The sequence below is a fragment of the Bos indicus x Bos taurus genome, chromosome 6 (assembly GCF_003369695.1).
Source record: "Bos indicus x Bos taurus breed Angus x Brahman F1 hybrid chromosome 6, Bos_hybrid_MaternalHap_v2.0, whole genome shotgun sequence".
Lineage (NCBI taxonomy): Eukaryota > Metazoa > Chordata > Mammalia > Artiodactyla > Bovidae > Bos > Bos indicus x Bos taurus.
Genome location: NC_040081.1, coordinates 22,689,813 through 22,707,697, shown reverse-complemented (window position 1 = coordinate 22,707,697; position 17,885 = coordinate 22,689,813). Strand labels below are relative to the sequence as shown.

At 40.0% G+C, this 17,885-nt stretch overlaps 1 protein-coding gene across 4 annotated transcripts in view; it reads right to left on the bottom strand.

The window, feature by feature from the left end:
• SLC39A8 (solute carrier family 39 member 8) overlaps positions 1-17,885 on the bottom strand; it is an 83,715-nt gene that overhangs the window by 53,249 nt on the left and 12,581 nt on the right. The window contains exon 1 of one of the 4 annotated variants that reach the window (XM_027543968.1): positions 4,103-4,123. The exons of the other annotated variants lie outside the window; for them this stretch is intronic. Within the exon in view, the coding sequence (XP_027399769.1) occupies positions 4,103-4,108 (6 nt within the window). The 5' untranslated portion in view covers positions 4,109-4,123. Of the gene's footprint in view, positions 1-4,102; positions 4,124-17,885 lie in introns of those variants that run through there. 4 annotated transcript variants of the gene reach the window in all.

Here is a 17,885-nt window from a genome sequence, read left to right as displayed (position 1 = left end):
AAACAGGTCTTTAGAACAAGTCATTGTTTGCTAAAATATCTATTATTCTCAGTGATGGTGGGTAGCTTTTCTGTATCATAGAAAGTTTTGAAAATGGTGCGAGGCTGTTTAGAAATTCATTTAACTATTAATAAGGAATAGAGCCTGCATTAGAAAAAAATTCTCTTCAGAAATAACTTTTTTAAAGTGTCAGTTTACTCAGGTATATTTTAACTGTAAACTTTCTTCTATATACTTGGATTATTAAGATGAATATAAAAGAAATTAAATGTGTTTAATTAAATTAAATTAGCAGAAATTATTACTGCTAATAAATGTTGTAAGAATTACAGAGCATTAAAAATACCCAGTCACTCAAATAAAAAAATTATATCTCTAATAAGTGCAAAGAACATTTCTTCACATACTTCAGCCAATATTTAAGCCCCACTAAGACTTCAGCTTTGCTCTCTGGACTGGATTGTGTCCTCCCCAAATATATATGTGGAAGCCCTTTGTTGTTGTTTAGTCCCTCAGTTGTGTCCGACTCTTTGCAGCCCTATGGACTGCAACCCACCAGGCTCCTCTGTCCATGGGATTTTCCAGGCAAGAGTACTGGAGTGGGGTGCCATTTCCTACTCCAGAGGATCTTCCCAACCCAAGGATCGAACCAGTCTCTCAGGGTCTCCTGCACTGCAGGTGAATTCATTACCACTGAGCCACTGGGGAAGCCCTACTGAAGTCCTAACCCTCTACAAAATGTATGAAGTTGCCAAAGGCTAAGACTTCAATTGCCTTAAAGAAAATGCACATTCAGACAACTGTTAATGTTGAAAAATGTACCTAAAGTTATTCTTTATTCAAGCCAAACTCTCCTTTGGGTTTATGACAGTGAGAACTGTGTGCCATCCCTAGAAGAGGTGACAATACACTCGATGCTCTGGTAACAGTCTTTCCTAAGGTCAAGAATAGGGGATAATGAACTAATGGAGGGAAAAAATAGCTTGATGGCCAACCGGGGGAGAGAAAGTGGGTATAGTGTACTCATTACCATGAGGACACCTAGCAGTATAATTGCAAGGCTCAAACATTACAGAGTCCAGGGAACTCCCTGGCAGTCCTGTGGTTAGGATTCCACACTTGCAATTGCCTAGGGCCTGGTTTCAATCCCTCTTTAGGGAACTAAGTTTTGGCAAGCTACAAGGCCCGGCCAAAAGCAAAAAAAACTACAGAGTCCATGTGGCTCAATTGCCTCATTGCATGATTCCAGAAATAAATAGGTCTAGAAGTAGAAACACAAAGCTGCACTGTTTCCCTGCAAGGAAATGCCTCCAAAATAGGAGGAAAAGGGGAAGCTGTGCATAGATAATGTGCAAAGTCTTCTCAGAATTCACAATCTAAGACTTCCTAAAACTTGATGACTGCTAAACAGTTCCTTTTAGATTCTAATGTGACGCATTCATGGGTCAGGAAATCCACTTACAACATCAGAGTCAGCATTTTGTAAGTAAGTAAAAAACAATATCGTAGAAACTGTAGAGCATTCACATAAAACAAGAATAAGTATTGCTTAGTCAAACTTTTGCTTCGGTTACACTTTATACATACCAGACACATGGATACTGAACTGCAATATAAAGTTCATTTCTTACTATAAATGGCAGTAAAGAGTTTTAAAGTCACTATCCTTATGGATGCCAGACTGTCCATTATAAATCATTAAAGACACTAAAAAAATGCAGTCAAGAATATAAATCAATATTGTAAGATAGCTGAGAGTCTTGATGATCTGTGCTGAAAGAACAAAAAGGTAGTGAAACAACAAAACTCAAGATTTGCTTTATGATTTTAGAATGAGGATTACTAACAGTGTGACAAAACTGAATCAATGGCAGGCCTGCTTCATTTAAAGTGGCTATCTATTTCAGAAAACAAACAGTGACTGCCAGAAAAGGGGATGAAGTAGGTGTAGGGGATTAAGAGATACAAACCTCCAGTTATAAAATAAATAAGCCATAGGGTTGTAATATACAGCATAAGGAACATGGTCAATAATATTGTCATAATTTTATGTGGGGATAGATGGTTACTACTTATCACTTCATAATGCCTGCAAATTTATAATCACCAAAACTAACATAATCTAATATAATCTAACATAATCTAACCACCTAAAACTAGCATAATATTGTATGTCAACTATATTTTCATTTTAAAAAATAAAAATAAAGGAGTTATGAGTGAAAATTAATTGATTTAGTTTAATTAAATATTAGGTTGGTGCAAAAAGTAATTGCAGTTTTTGCACTGTTGAAATTTGACATTTGATACTGGATACATTCTTAAATAAATGTGGTTATGTTACATACCATTTTAATGCACATTTCTCAGTTTATGTTTTTTTTGCCAATGACATGGCTTGCTGTTTATTTTGTATTTATTTTAGACTATGGAAATAATGTTAGACAAAAAACAAATTCAAGTCATTTTGTTATTCGAGTTCAAAAATGAGTAATAAAGCAGCAGAGACAACTCGCAACATTACCAAAGCATTTGGCCCAGGAACTGCTAATGAACAGACAGTGCAGTGGTGGTTCAAGAAGTTTTGCAAACGAGATGAGAGCCTGGAAGATGAGGAGCACAGCAGCCGGCCATCAGAAGTTGACAACCACCAACTGAAAGCAATCATTAAAGCTGATCCTCTTACAACTATACAAGAAGCTGCCAAAAAACTCAGTGTTGACCATTCTATAGTCGTTTGACATTTGAAGCTAACTGGAAAGGTGAAAAAGCTCGATAAGTGGATGCCTCGTGAGCTGTCTGAAAATCAAAAAAATCATCATTTTGAAGTGTCATCTTCTCATATTCTATGCAACAACAGCGAACCATTTCTCGATCAGACTCCCACATGCAATGAAAAGTGGATTGTGTCTGATAACCAGTGACAACCAGCTTATGGTTGGATGAAGAAGCACTTCCCAAAGCCAAACTTGCACCAAAAGAAGGTCATGGTCACTGTTTGGTGGTCTGCTACTCTTCTGACCCACTACAGCTTTCTGAATCCTGGTGAAACCATTACATCTGAGAAGTATGCTCAGCAAATAAATGAGATGCACAAAAAACTGCAACACATGCAGCCAGCATTGATTAACAGAAAGGGCCCGATTCTTCTCCAAGACAACATCTGACCGTACATTGTACAACCAATGCTTCAAAAGTTGAACGAATTGGGCTACGAAGTTTTGCCTCATCTGCCATATTCACCTGACCTCTGGCCAACCGACTACCACTTCTTCCAGGATCTCTACAACTTTTTGCAGAGAAGACGCTTCCACAAACAGCAGGAGGCAGAATATGTTTTCCAAGAGTTGGTCAAATCCCAGAGCATGGATTTTTATGCTACAGGAATAAACAAACTTATTCCTCGTTGGCAAAAAATGTGTTGGTTGAATGATTCTTATTTTGATTAATAAAGATTTGTTTGAGCCTAGTTATAGTGATTTAAAATTCACAGTCCAAAACCGCAATTACGTTTGCACCAACCTAATAGCTACCAGCAAGTGGAATGCAAACAGCTATATACTGCACCTTATTCGGTTTTAAATAACACTAATTTTTATTGTGCTTTGAAATAACAAAGTTGAACCTGACACAAAGAAAGCAGTTGTCTAAGAAAGGGCAGTGCTTTCCAGAGCAGAGATAAACAGGATGAGCGCCCAGGGCCTGGACAGAACAGAGTGACAACAGAACCGGCAGAACCATTGAGGAAGTTCAAACGTCCTCTCAAACACACCCCTCCTCCTCCAAAATAAACAATGAATGAACTATAAAACTGGTGTGACCAACAGGGGCTCCTCAGAAAACAGCTCAGGGTGATTAACCTGAAGAGTATCTGCTTCCGTGTGCTTTCACGGGCTCCTTCACATTTCCGTACTGGCTGTTCTTTCCACCTGTTTGCTCTTACAACACTGCTATTCTCAAGACTGCCACTCTGAGGTCTGCTGTGGCCCTTTGAGCTTTGTGCAAAAAAAGCTGCAGACTGCAACCAGCAGCCGTGCTAAGGCACAGTGGGCTGGGGACTTTTTCCTAAAGGCATTTTCTACATGTTGAGTTAAACTCTTACCTGCATTAAGACGATTTCAAAGGGGTCTTATACACACAAAGTACCAAATAAGTGGTAGAGGTCAGGGGATTTAGCTGCATCTTCTTAATGAGACCCCAAATTATATTCAAAATCATTTTAGCAGATAGTCCCATACATTTCTTCTTCTGCTTCCTCCACTCCACCTTCCACCAGTGCTGACTAGTGAGAAGTTGTTTCTCTTCCAGACATATCTTTGTAGGGATTCTGGGTTCTGGTCCAAAGAGAGGACAAGGGAAGGTTGAATGATTAGGGCAAGTTCCTCCCTCAACATTTCATACAGTGGAAATCTGCTTATACTAAGTGCCAAGGAATTAGGCAAGACTTAAGATTACACAGCTCAGATAAATAAACAGATTCCTCCTTGACTAAACTTCAGTCAGGTTCTAAGTCCTCTGGACTTCCCTGTAGCTCAAACGGTAAGGAATCTGCCTGCGAGGCAGGAGACCAGCGTTGGGAAGTTCCTCTGGAGAAGGGAATGGCAATCTACTCCAGTATTCTTGCCTAGAGAATTCCATGGACAGAGAAGCCTGGCAGGCTACAGTCCATAGGTTGGAAAAGAGTCGGACTCCACTGAGTGACTCACACGATCCATCCAGTCTAAGTCCTCTAGGCTGCAGCTTTGCATCTGTCCTTGTATGGCTGGTGCTACCCAGTTTTAGCAAGTATGCTGCTAAATATGTTTACAGAGAATCCCCTGTCCTTACCATGTGACATTATCCAAATATCCTCAATATCTGGTGAAATTCCTCCTTCCTCACCCTGATATCTGATTAACCTGGCTTCAGCAGAAATCCTGTTGGGTCTGTTTAGTCAAAATCCCTCTCTGCCTCTGATGTTTCCTCTCAGAAGTTTCCCATCCACTGATCCCCATGCTGCTCCTTGGCTATAAATCCCCACTCATCTATGATGTATTCAGAACTGAGAAGAATACTGTTCTATACTGAGGTACTTTTCGCCTATTGCAATAGTTCTTGAATAAAATGTTTTTATTACCTTACTATCAGACTTTTTTTTTAACAATACCAAACTATGTATAATAACTGTACTACACATCACAGAAATTCTTTCCTTCACTCAACATTTACTGCTTCATAAATTCAGGGTATTACAGTGATGGGAAAAGCTGAAGGTGGAGGGATGCTGGAGGGTGACAAGAAAAAAATGGTACAAAGAAAAATAAGTCATCATACTTTCCATCAGGAAATTTAAATAATTTCAGCAGCAATAAATCAGATACACCAGTACCTCTAAAACCAGAGAGAAAATGATTAATGATAAAGAACTATTAGAGTTCACACAAAGCAGAAATAATATGCAGAGGAAATAGTCAAAAACAACTCTGAGGTCAGAACTCCAAAAAAGTAGAAATAGAATGTTGTGACTTGTGGGATTAGAGAACCTAGGAAAAGAAAAGAATCAGAAGGGCGGTGCCAAGTTTCATTTTAGACATTTAAAGTTGCAATGCCTGTTTGTGGGACACCAGAAGGAAATGATGAATGAGTTTTCTCTGGGAAAGGTAGAGGCCAGAGATCAAGATGTGACTGTCTTCTGTAAAGAGGTAACAGCTAAATGGGACTAGAGGAGATCATCACAGAGAGAGTACAGAAAGGAGAGAAAAACTTTGAGAATACATATATGATTTGTGCAAAAGCAGGAAAGGAAGTCCGTGAATAAGACAGAGCAGTTCAGTTCAGTTCAGTCAGTCGTGTCCAACTCTTTGCAACCCCACGGACTGCAGCACACCAGGCCTCCCTGTCCATCGCCAACTCCCGGAGTTTACTCAAACTCATGTCCACTGAGTAGGTGATGCCATCCAACCATCTCATCCTCTGTAGTCCCCTTCTCCTCCTGCCCCCAATCCCTCCCAGCATCAGGGTCTTTTCAAATGAGTCAGTTCTTCACATCAGGTGGCCAAAGTATTGGAGTTTCAGCTTCAGCATCAGTCCTTCTAATGATTATTCAGGACTGATTTCTTTACGATGGACTGGTTGGATCTCCTTGCAGTCCAAGGGACTCTCAAGAGTCTTCTCCAACACCACAGTTCAAAAGCATCACTTCTTCGGTGCTCAGCCTTCTTTATAGTCCAATTCTCACATCCATACATGACTACTGGAAAAACCATAGCTTTGACTAGCTAGACCTTTGTTGGCAAAGTAATGTCTCTGCTTTTTAATATGCTGTCTAGGTTGGTCATAACTTTTCTTCCAAGGAGCAAGCGTCTTTTAATTTCATGGCTGCAGTCACCATTTACAGTGATTTTGGAGCCCAAAAAAGTAAAGCCTGTTACTGTTTTTCCACTGTTTCCACAGTGGAAACAGTGGAAGTGGAAGACAGAGCAAGATAAGCCCAAAACACAAGAAATAATTAAGGCCAGTTAATTGCTTTTGCCTGTCTGAGATCCCTTCTCCATTATCCAGGAACAGCTCACCTGCCTGGGATGGGAGCCTCCCTCCACGTGATGTAGCTGTGACTGACCAGGGAACATAGGACCCAGACTTGTCCACTCTCTGGTGGAGCCACTGCAGAAATTTCCTTCCACTAGGATTGCTATGGTGGCAAAGTGGCCAAAGGGACCCACAGACTGCTATGGGTCCCTTTGGCCACTTTCCCATCACATGAATGAAGGTGAACTAATAAGCAGAGAAAGGCAGGTATCCAATACAAGCACTAGTCTCCTGGATACATCTGCTCCTAAAGCTGGTTCTGCCCCCCCTTGACTCCTTGGTTACCTAAGTCAATGAATTTCTTTTTTGACTTAAGCTAATTTCACTTAAGTTTCTTTTACTTACAAATGAAAGACTCCTAATTGATACTCAAAGTAATCATTTAAAAGACACTTTGGGGACTTCCCTGGTGGTCCAGCTGTTAAGACTCTGAACTTCCACTGCAGGGGGCATGGGTTTGATCCCTGGTTGGGGAACTAAGATCCCATGTACTTAAGGATGTGGCCAAAAAAAGAGATAAAAATCAATGCAAAAAAAAAAAAAAAAATCCATGATGAACAAAAAAAATCAAAAACAAAAGATACTTTTAAAGCTAGCAAAGGAAAGCTCCTGGTACATCAGAACCTGACTGAAAGCAAAAAAAAACAAAAAACAAAAAAAGCTTCTCCATCCTTCTTCCTTTTCCCAACACATGGGTTCTCTTATCTACGTGGCTGTTGAGTCAAATGGCATCCACTAAATAATACAAAGCAATAGGACCATCTGACCCTGCATACCTTAAGCCTAGGCTTTCACACTACACCAAAAATGAAACATCATCCCATTCAGGAGTCACCCCAGAGGTGGTTTCAGATTCTGTTTTGCACAGACTGTGATTCTGTGAAAGCTGAGCAGCTCACATTCTGAACAAGGACCCTGCTATAGGAGCAACTGAGCTCTCAAATCAAGGAAAGTAAGGGCCTCCTAACACATTTAGACTCAGTGATGATCAAAACTAGAATGCAACATCAAGTTTAGTCCGTTTTTCCAGGCTGTCAAGTAACTGGGCCACACAAACTTTAAATTTCATTACAAAGTCCCAAAGGGAGCCAGAGGTAGAACTGGAGTTAGAATTCAAGTCTGAAAGAGCCCTATCCACCTTCTTTTCTCTTAGCATCCTGCCCTGTTCTGTGACAGCTGTTGTTTTTCGTAAGAACTACATCTAGTCTTCTGGAATTTGCCACGTATACAGCTAAGAGGAAAGTCGTGTAATCTATCTCCCCGTTCCCCAGATGAATGACAGGTCTCTTGTTCTCTGAAGAGATGCCACAGGTAAGAGGCTAAATAAGAATCCATGCAAACTCTGAATCTATTCTGCTCTCATAAAAGCCACTTCCACTTCTCCCTCACTTTCATTTATTCATTAATCAGTCACAGGTTGATCAAACTCCTCCGGGCCAAGCATTCTGGTAGATGCTGAGAATAAGACATGGTTCCATCTTCAATAAGCTCACCATTCAGTAAACAAAACATAGATATGGATAACGATGGGCTTCCCTGGTGGCTCAGACAGTAAAGAATATGCCTGCAGTGTAGGAGAGCTGTTTTCGATCCCTAGGTTGGGAAGATCCCTTGGAGAAGGGAATGGCAACCCACTCCAGTATTCTTGCCTGGAGAATTCCGCGGACAGAGGAGCCTGACAGGCTACAGTCCATGGGATCGCAGAGTCAGAGACGACTGTGTGACTAACACTTTCACTTTCACAGATAACTATAACAATTAACTGCTCTAAATTGATATAATAATAAAGACACATGGAAAGTTTTGTGAGGGAAGAGGTCAGGGAAGGCTTGTTGGAGGAGGAGATATATGTGCTGTATCTGAAATGTTAGTTCAATGCTTCTGGTGGCTGGAAGATAAGACTGGGTCAAAAAAACTCACCTAAAGCAGAACTCAGTAATGTAAGTAACTATGTGATTACTTGACAAATGAATTTTATAAAGAATAGTTATTATAGGAATTCTGGCCAGTACATAAAAACTATATGGGAGACTAAAAAACTATCCCAGGAGACTAGTGCTCATATATGCTTAAGATAAATGTATAATCTATTTTAATCTCCACATCAACTATCATACTAGAGTAGATTTTAAGAGAAATCTGGGATACAGAAATCATGTCTTAGAAAGGTAAATTGTCCAAGATTAAACAACTTAAAATTCAAACCAACACTTTCCTGTGTCTCCTATGTTTAGGTGGGCTGAACACTGAGAAGAAGAACACAATGAAAGAAAGAACTATTTAGACCCATCAAGGAATGTATTTATACACTTATAAATAGTGTATAAATGTGACTTATAGTGACTTGAATCATCAAGCTAAATTACTCTTAGACCATATTTAGCATCCTATCCAAAGAGAGACCTCAAAAATAAACATCAGCCAAATTCAAACATGAGTCAAGTTTTCTTACCATGATGAGAATTAAGAGGGCAATGGGAGCAGGTCATGACTTTTGCCCTTGCAATAAGCCTTCCTTATTGTCCATCAGCCTCCAAGAGGCTCATCACCCCAAACACCCAGTGTGGCTGGGCAGGTGCAACAGCCACAGTGAAGAGGCAGACAGCCCTGACCGGGCACAACACCCTCCACCACATGCCAACGGCTGCTGATGCGACCATGACACACCCCTGCAACACGATCACCAAACCTAGAATATCCAGAAGTGGATGTTCTTTGCTTTGCTTCCCAATCACTGCTTTAAACCCAGTATTCTTACAGTTCAAGCAGAGAAGTCAGCTTATTGATTCACCCACCTAAGCTACCACCGTATGAACATAAGACGGCCAGACCAGGAACACTGGTCTCAGATTGTTAGGAATGTATCAGGAAGAAGAAAAGATGAAGATCTAAAATAAATATTTAATGGGAAAGAAACCTCTGGAATCCTTGAGCACATATCTTAGTATTGTATTAACTATTGCTATTACTAACAATATTAATACCGTGTGACTGACACACAGCTGCTGCTGCTGCTGCTGCTGCTACTGCTAAGTTGCTTCAGTCATGTCCGACTCTGTGCGACCCCATAGATGGCAGCCCAACAGGCTCCGCCATCCCTGGGATTCTCCAGGCAAGAACACCAGAGTGGGTTGCCATTTCCTTCTCCAATGCATGAAAGTGAAACGTGAAAGTGAAGTCGCTCAGTCATGTCCAACTCTTAGCAACCCCATGGACTGCAGCCTACCAGGCTCCGCCGTCCATAGGATTTTCCAAGCCTGAGTACTGGAGTGGGGTGCCATTGCCTTCTCCACACAGCAAGGATCAGCAAATACTTGTTGAATAAATGTAGGAAATGAATGAATTAACCCCTCAACTGTCTTCACAGAAGTTTTTAAAACCAGTTGCCAAACTGGTTTTTCATAGTAGTTACTTAAACAAAATTATAAAAAAAGGAAAAGAAATATAGAAGATGAAGTACACACAAGAATGTTTCGAATATTATGGCAACGGGCCAAAGATCCCAAGAGGACAATTTAAATATTTAAAGTTCAAAAAGGTGATTTGAGTTTAACAATTGGGAGGCCATTTCTGACCTTGAAAACAGTGAACTGTTCAATTAACTTTCCACTTCAAGGGTGACCGCACAAGAGCCGGGAACTGGTGATTCAAATGCTCCATGCTGGTAGTGGAAGCCTTAAAGTGGGAGCAACTGCAGGCATCACTTCCAGGTTTGTTTATGACGCAACAAGGGATCTGCCCATCCTCAGTTACAAGGAACTCCATACCACTTCCAAGACGCCTTGATATTGCACAACGTGTGTACGTGTTCAGTCACCCTCTACCAATCTTCTCTTGAACTTTTCCCCCTCTTCATTTCCTCTTTAGAGTTGAGTCATGAGTTGTCTAAAGTTTGAGAAGAGAACATTCTAGAAGGATGATCTTCTAAGGTGTAAGAAGTGGCTAATCAAGTGATCCCAACTCTGTTTCCCCAAGATTTGTTCTTCTATTTTCCCCGTAGTTTTTCTTACTGAAGCCTTGATGGTACTGGAGCACTCCCCTCCCATGATGTACACACATGTACATACACACACACGTGTGTGCATGTTCAGCAGCACTCTCAAAGCTCTTCCTTAAGACAAAAAGACCCTTTCCTGGATATGTTATTTAAAGGAGAAAGAGATAGTAAAGAATCTGCCTTCAATGCAGGATACCCTGGGGAAGGTTCAATGCAGGTTCAATCCCTGGGGAAGATCCCTTGGAGAAGGAAATGGCAATCCATTCCAGTACTCTTGCCTGGGGAACCCCATGGACAGAGCAGCCTGGTGAGTTACAGTCCATGGGGTAGCAAAAGTCGGACATGATTGAGTGACTAACACTTTCACTTTTCACTTTAAGGGGAAAAAACAGATTACTACAAAACAATGTGTGTAAAATGATACCACTGCAAAAAAATAATAATAATAGTAATACCACTGCTATAAACCAAGTTAAATAAAATCCAGAGATACATACCTCAAAATGTTAACATTTTTTATCTCTGGGTGCTGAAATTATGGGCGATTTTTTTTGTTTTTTCCTTTCTGCTTCTCTATGTTTGCCAATATTTTAGACAACATGCACGTATTCCAGTTTCAATGAGGAAAATAAAGTCAAATCATTGGGGTTTTTTAATCTTTTTCCAGGTTCCTCCAAATACAGTTAAGACATGCTGATTTTTTTTTCTTTTAATTTTTACTAAAGAAAAAGAAGTTTTAAAAGCTTTGATACACTCTTTAAAAGAGGTTTACAATATGTTATGACTTGACCACGGCTACCAACAAGTTTCTCAGCCATGCCCCACTCTCCATGCAGTTTCTCAAGGTTCTCTCACCTAAAAGCCCAGTGTAGTGTCAGAGCACAAATAACCTGGATTCTTGACTTCCTGATCCTGACCTGCCTCCAGGGGTAAGGAGGTAGTTCCCTAGGCCTCCTCCTGTTTGTTGTTAGGAACAAAAGGTCTTTTCAGTTCAGTTCAGTTCAGTCGCTCAGTCGTGTCCAACTCTTTGAGACCCTGTGGACTACCGCATGCCAGGCCTCCCTGTCCATCACCAACTCCCAGAGTTTACTCAAACTCATGTCCACTGAGTCAGTGATGCCATCCAACCATCTCATCCTCTGTTGTCCCCTTCTCCTCCCGCCTTCAATCTTTCCCCGCATCAGGGTCTTTTCCAGTGAGTCAGTTCTTTGCATGAGGTGGCCAAAGTATTGGAGTTTCAGCTTCACCATCAGTCCTTCCAATGAATATTCAGGACTGATTTCCTTTAGGACGGACTGGTTTGATCTTCTTGTAGCCCAAGGGACTCTCAAAGAGTCTTCTCCAACACCACAGTTCAAAAGCATCAATTCTGCACTCAACTCTCACATCCATACATGACTACTGGAAATACCATAGCTTTGACTAGATGGAGCTTTGTTGGCAAAGTAATGTCTCTGCTTTTTAATATGCTATCTAAGTTGGTCATAACTTTTCTTCCAAAGAGCAAGCGTCTTTTAATTTCATGGTTGCAGTCACCATCTCCAGTGATTTTGGAGCCCCAAAAAATAGTCTGCCACTGTTTCCACTGTTTCCCCATCTATTTGCCAGATGCCATGATCTTAGTTTTCTGAATGTTGAGCTTTAAGCCAACATGTTCACTCTCTTTGACTTTCATCAAGAGGCTCTTTAGTTCTCCTTCACTTTCTGCCATAAGGGTGGTATCATCTGCATATATGAGATTATTGATATTTCTCCCATCAATCTTGATATATTAAATAAATCTTTAATATATTGATATATTAAATAAATCTTTATTATATTAATCTTGATATATTAAATATTTAATTTTTCTTAACATTAATTTCTATGATGGCAAATATCAATAGCTATAAACCACACATACGTTAGTATATTGGTATCTTCATGAATTTTCAAGATCATAAAGGATCCTGAGACCAAACGTTTTGGTCTTGGGCATAAGAACAACAGACAGGCCTTGACATGCCACTTAACTGACAAGTTGGGAATTTCTAACCAATCTTATTCCATCAATCTCTTATCCTGTTTATCTTTACCCCTCTCCCACACACAAGACTATCTCTACTGAAATGTTGGCATCATCACTCTTCTGCTCAAACTAAGCCCCTTCATACACACCAAAACCAAACACACACTTTTCCTTTTGCCAAGAGTCTAAAGACCTAAGACTGAAGACTTATCTGTCTCCAACCTTCCTTCCTCCCTTTTCCCTCCTCCAAAAGCAGACTTAAACTCTCTGTTTTAACCAAGCAGTTCTAATGTCACATGTTTTACTTTCACTGTGACTTTGCCTGCCCTAAGACCCCTACTTAGAATTCTGAGATACTCCTCTCAAAGTATCCAGCTTCTATCTGTCCTACATTCAGCCCCCACTGCCTCTGCTTAATATTTCTATGCAGTCCAGACTCCCCCACTCATCGAATTTACACATTCAGTACTTATTGTGTGCTTCCTTGTATTACCATCTGTTCATGAAAATAAGTATCTCTTCATGAACATCTAGAGAGGAAGGATGTCTTATTTCTTATCTGCCTCAACTTCCAGCAAAGCTTCAGACACAGAAGACACTCAACTTGTAACAATCACTGGCATGATAGATTGAGGAAAGGGAAGTAAATGAAGGATCAGAAACTAATACATAGTGTCTGAATATTAATTCTGAGAAATACAAAGTGATAACCTGAGCTATTTACCAGGAATTCTGAAGACTCAGATTTTTCTAGACATAAACTGCTTTGCTCATTCTTTGAAACTTTCCCAGCATCATCTCAGTAGGGACTTGATAACCACAAATAAACTAATATTGACACCAGTGTTTACAAGTTGTCCTAAAAATTACAGCTATGGGCTATGAAGAAAATCTGAGTCTAAATTATGACCAAAAAACTCTAGAAATTTCAAAAATTGGAAGGAATAAAGACTTTATTATTTCCTTCTATTGATATGACATGTGGGTGAATCTTAACATAGTTTCTTTTCTACTATTTTTTATTAATATGTCTGCATCAAATAAATGGATTGCTGGTTTATGTTTAACTAAATGAGACATCTAGGTTGACTGAAATAATTTTTAAAACTATATTGGCAGAAAATTTATTGTAAAAAGCTGAAGTTATTCATTCATTTAATAAATATTACCTGAATACCAACTATATGCTAGACACTATGCTAGTTACTAGGTTATGCTAGTAACTAGGTTAAATATCAATAACCTCATATACACAGATGACACTACCCGTATGGCAGAAAGTAAAGAGGAACTGAAGAGCCTCTTGATGAAAGTGAAAGATGGTGAAAAAGCTAGCTTAAAACTCAACCTTCAAAAACTAAAATCATGGCATCTGGTCCCATCACTTCTTGGCAAATAGATGGGGAAATAATGGAAACAAGTGATAGACCATATTTTCTGGGCTCCAAAATCCCTGCAGATGGTGACTGCAGCCATGAAATTAAAAGACGCTTGCTCCTTGGAAGAAAAGTTATGACCAAACTAGACAGCATATTAAAAAGCAGAGACATTACTTTCCAACAAAGGTCTGTCTAGTCAAGGCTATGGTTTTTCCAGTGGTCATGTATAGATGTGAGAGTTGGACTATAAAGAAAGCTGAGTGCTGAAGAAGTGATGCTTTTGAATTGTGGTATTGGAGAAGACTCTTGAGAGTCCCTTGGGCTGCAAGAAGATCAAACCAGTCCATCCTAAAGGAAATCAGTCCTGAATATTCATTGGAAGGACTGATGCTGAAGCTGAAGCTCCAATGCTTTGGCCACCTGATGCAAAGAACTGACTCATTGGAAAAAAACCCCGATGCTGGGAAAGATTGAAGGGTCCCAGGAGAAGGGGACGACAGAAGATGAGATGGTTGGATGGCATTACCGACTCGATGGACATGAATTTGAGCAAGCTCTGGGAATTGGTGATGGACAGGGAACCCTGGCGTGTTACAGTCCAGGGGGTCACAAAGAGCTGGACATGACTGAGTGATGGAACTGAACTAAACTGATGCTAATTACAGGAATACAGAAAGTGACTGAAGGACTTCCCTGGGAGTCAAATGGTTAAGACTTCACCTTCCAATGCAGGGGGTACAGGGTCAGTTGACGGGAGGAGCTAAGACCCCACATGCCTTGCAGCAAAAAAAAAAAAAATGACATAAAAAAGAAGCAATGTTGCAACGAATTCAATAAAGACTTTAAAATTGGTCCACATCAAAACAAAAAAAACTTTTAAAAAAAGAAACTGACTGAGATAAACCCAGTCCCCAGTCTCACAATAGATCTCAGAGACTACTACTACAGGTTCAGATTTTTAAAAATAATAATAAATTATTACAGTATGGCCTGATAAGTGTTAGGGTAGATCCATTTATGAGAAGGAGACAGAATAACTAACCTCCCCTAAAGTAACAGGACTGTCCAAGTCTTCCTGGAGAAAATAACACCTAAGATGAGATATGAAGAAATAAGGTTGGAGACATACAAGAGGTAAGTGTAGGTACTATAGGGCCTTAAATATCAGGCAAGGAGTTTAGATTTATTCTTACAGTAATTATAAGCATCTGAGGATGGTGAAATGATCTGATTTGCATACTTGAGATATAAATCTGGCAGCAATGTGAAAGATAGGACAAGGGGCAACACGGAATGCAGTGAGCAGCAGCCTGCCAGGCACAAACACAATTCAAGATACAGTATCTAATTTATCTCACAACAATCCCATAAAGCAGGCAAAACTCTTCTCCTTACACAAAAAAGAACACTGGAATTTAGATATATTAAATAAGCAATGTTTAAGTTACTGTGACAGGACTTATGTGCATTTGACATGGGAAGTAGGGAGAGAGAGGCATCAAGAATAACATCCAGTTTTTCATCTTAGTCAATGGAGTGGACGGTGATGCTGATCACTGAGACTGATTACCAGAAGGTGTGGGTGGAGAAAGGATGGAGTTGATGAGTTCCATTTGGGACAGGTTTAGACCTGCTAAGTTGGGGAGGGGAGAGAGTTAGACATCAATTGGCAACAGGATGTGCAAGCTGAACATCAAGAGAGAAATGTGGACCAAGCCAACCTATGCAAAAAGCATCCACAGAGACGTGATAACTGCAGCCAGAGGAGTGACTGAGGTTGCCCAGAGAGAGTGTGCAAAACCAAAAGGAAGAGGGCTTGAGACAGAGCCCTGAGGAACATCAAGATTTAAAGGATGAGCAAATGACATAAATTGAAAAGAAACAGCCAAAGAGGTAAAAAATTCAAACCAAGGAAGGCACAGCTGCGGGCAAGGAGAGTGTGGATTTCAAGGAGGAAGTGTTCAACATCATCAAAATTAACGGAGGTAAAGCCTGAGACTCTCCCATTGTATTTAGCAGTAAGACATTCTGGGTGACATCCTTTAGAGCAATTTAGAGCATCCTTTAGAGTGTTGGGGAAACAGCCAGACTACAATGTGCTGAGGAGTGTCTGGAAGGTAAGAAAATGGAATAGGCTTCATATAGTACCACTGCCCAAGTTATATATAGAAACTAAGGCACGAGGACCATGGGATATTCAGGGGATTTATAGCACAAGAGCCACACTAAAGCAACACCTGCCTAAAACCAGAACAATGGAGAAGAACTGAGGATTCAAAATTGGTACCTCTATTCTCCCAGACAAATCTGGGCATGTGGTGATTTCTGCCAGATGACTTATTTGTGCCTCAGTTTCTGGGGAAACTGCTATGTTCTAATTCTCTGACAATACTGCTTGGAATATCAAATGTCAATGATCATGAAATATTGTCAGGTTGAAAAATAGCTTGTGAAGGAATTAACAATCATATTTTAGCACTAGACCTGACTACTGCAAGCAGTTCAGCAGGTGAAAACAATAATAATAATTTTTTTCTTGCTTTACTGGAAAAAAAAAAAATGCACTGTTTCCAGGGGCTTCAAGAAACCGGCATCAGTTCTACCTTGACATCTAGGCACTTGGATAATATATGAGGCACTAAGATTTTTGGAAAACAAACCAGGATTATATTCTTCCATATGAGAAGCAACAGTGGAGAGAGCAAGGGTTTTGAAGTCAAGTCATTCTGGAGTGAAATCCTCACTCTGCCATTTCTGAGCTATGAGGCTGAGGGAGGTCTCAGCGAGACTGGGTTTCTTTATAGAATACCTAGAGTACTTACCCGGTGAGATTAAGAGGCTTATTGGGACAGTACATAAGAAGGTATAATGCCTGGCACATGATGAGTACTCCGTAAGTGTTAACTACCGCTACTACCAGCACTTGCTTCCTCTGCTAGAGGGAAGGTCCTACCTGAACATTTACTTAAATGGCATTCATCCCAAGATTAGAGACTTTCTAATCCAGTGTCTAGACTTTCTCATTAAAATGTGTAAGAAAAGTAACCAAAGGATATACCTGAATTCTGAGATCCCTGTTCCTAAAGAAAACTGCAGAGCATCATGATTTGCTACTCAAACTCAAGTACCTGATATCATCAATAGGATGCCTCCCTTAATAGAAGGGTCCATGTGGATATATGTTCAATAGTCATTTACAGCAGGGTGTGTGACCCAAATCAGAATCGACCTCCTAATTTTACCTCTCCTTTGAAGTTTGGCCTAACTTCTCTTTCCCTATCCCTGAAGAGAAATGTCCCTCACTTATCACTGTGAGACCACAGTGGCTCCTGTTCTCTTACCTACTTTCCAACTGAAAAGGTCAACTGAATCTGGAGAACCTTCGATTCTTCTGGCTTGCAAAACCCATAGGGAGGTCTTGAACTTAAAACCACAATTACATCCTTTTCTACAAGTATAATGTGGACTTCCAATCATTCACATTTCAGTACTGATGTAAACTTTGGACAAAAATTATAAAACAAAAATTACAAACATAAAAAAATTATAAAACCCCTAAATAAAGCCTCTGAGCCCTCTGGAAAAGAGGGAATGTTTACAATTTCAATGTCTATTGAAATACTCAAATTATTTCATTAGTCTCTAATGTTTACATTTTCAGGAGTTTAATACTACTGTTTGATGAAAAGGAAGAGGCAAATAGTAAAGTCTTTCTCAAGAGGAGAATCACCATGGAAACTAACACCAAATTCACTGGACTGATGTAGTTCTCACTGAACTTTTTATTTCATTAATCCCTGCCCTCTTTTTATAGCAGTGCTTTCTTCTAAGTTGACTGATCCTAAGGTGCCCCGGCCTCCAGTGAAACACAATTTTGTTAAAGATAGTTCAGTACAGTTCAGATCAGTTGTTCAGTCATGTCCGACTCTTTGCA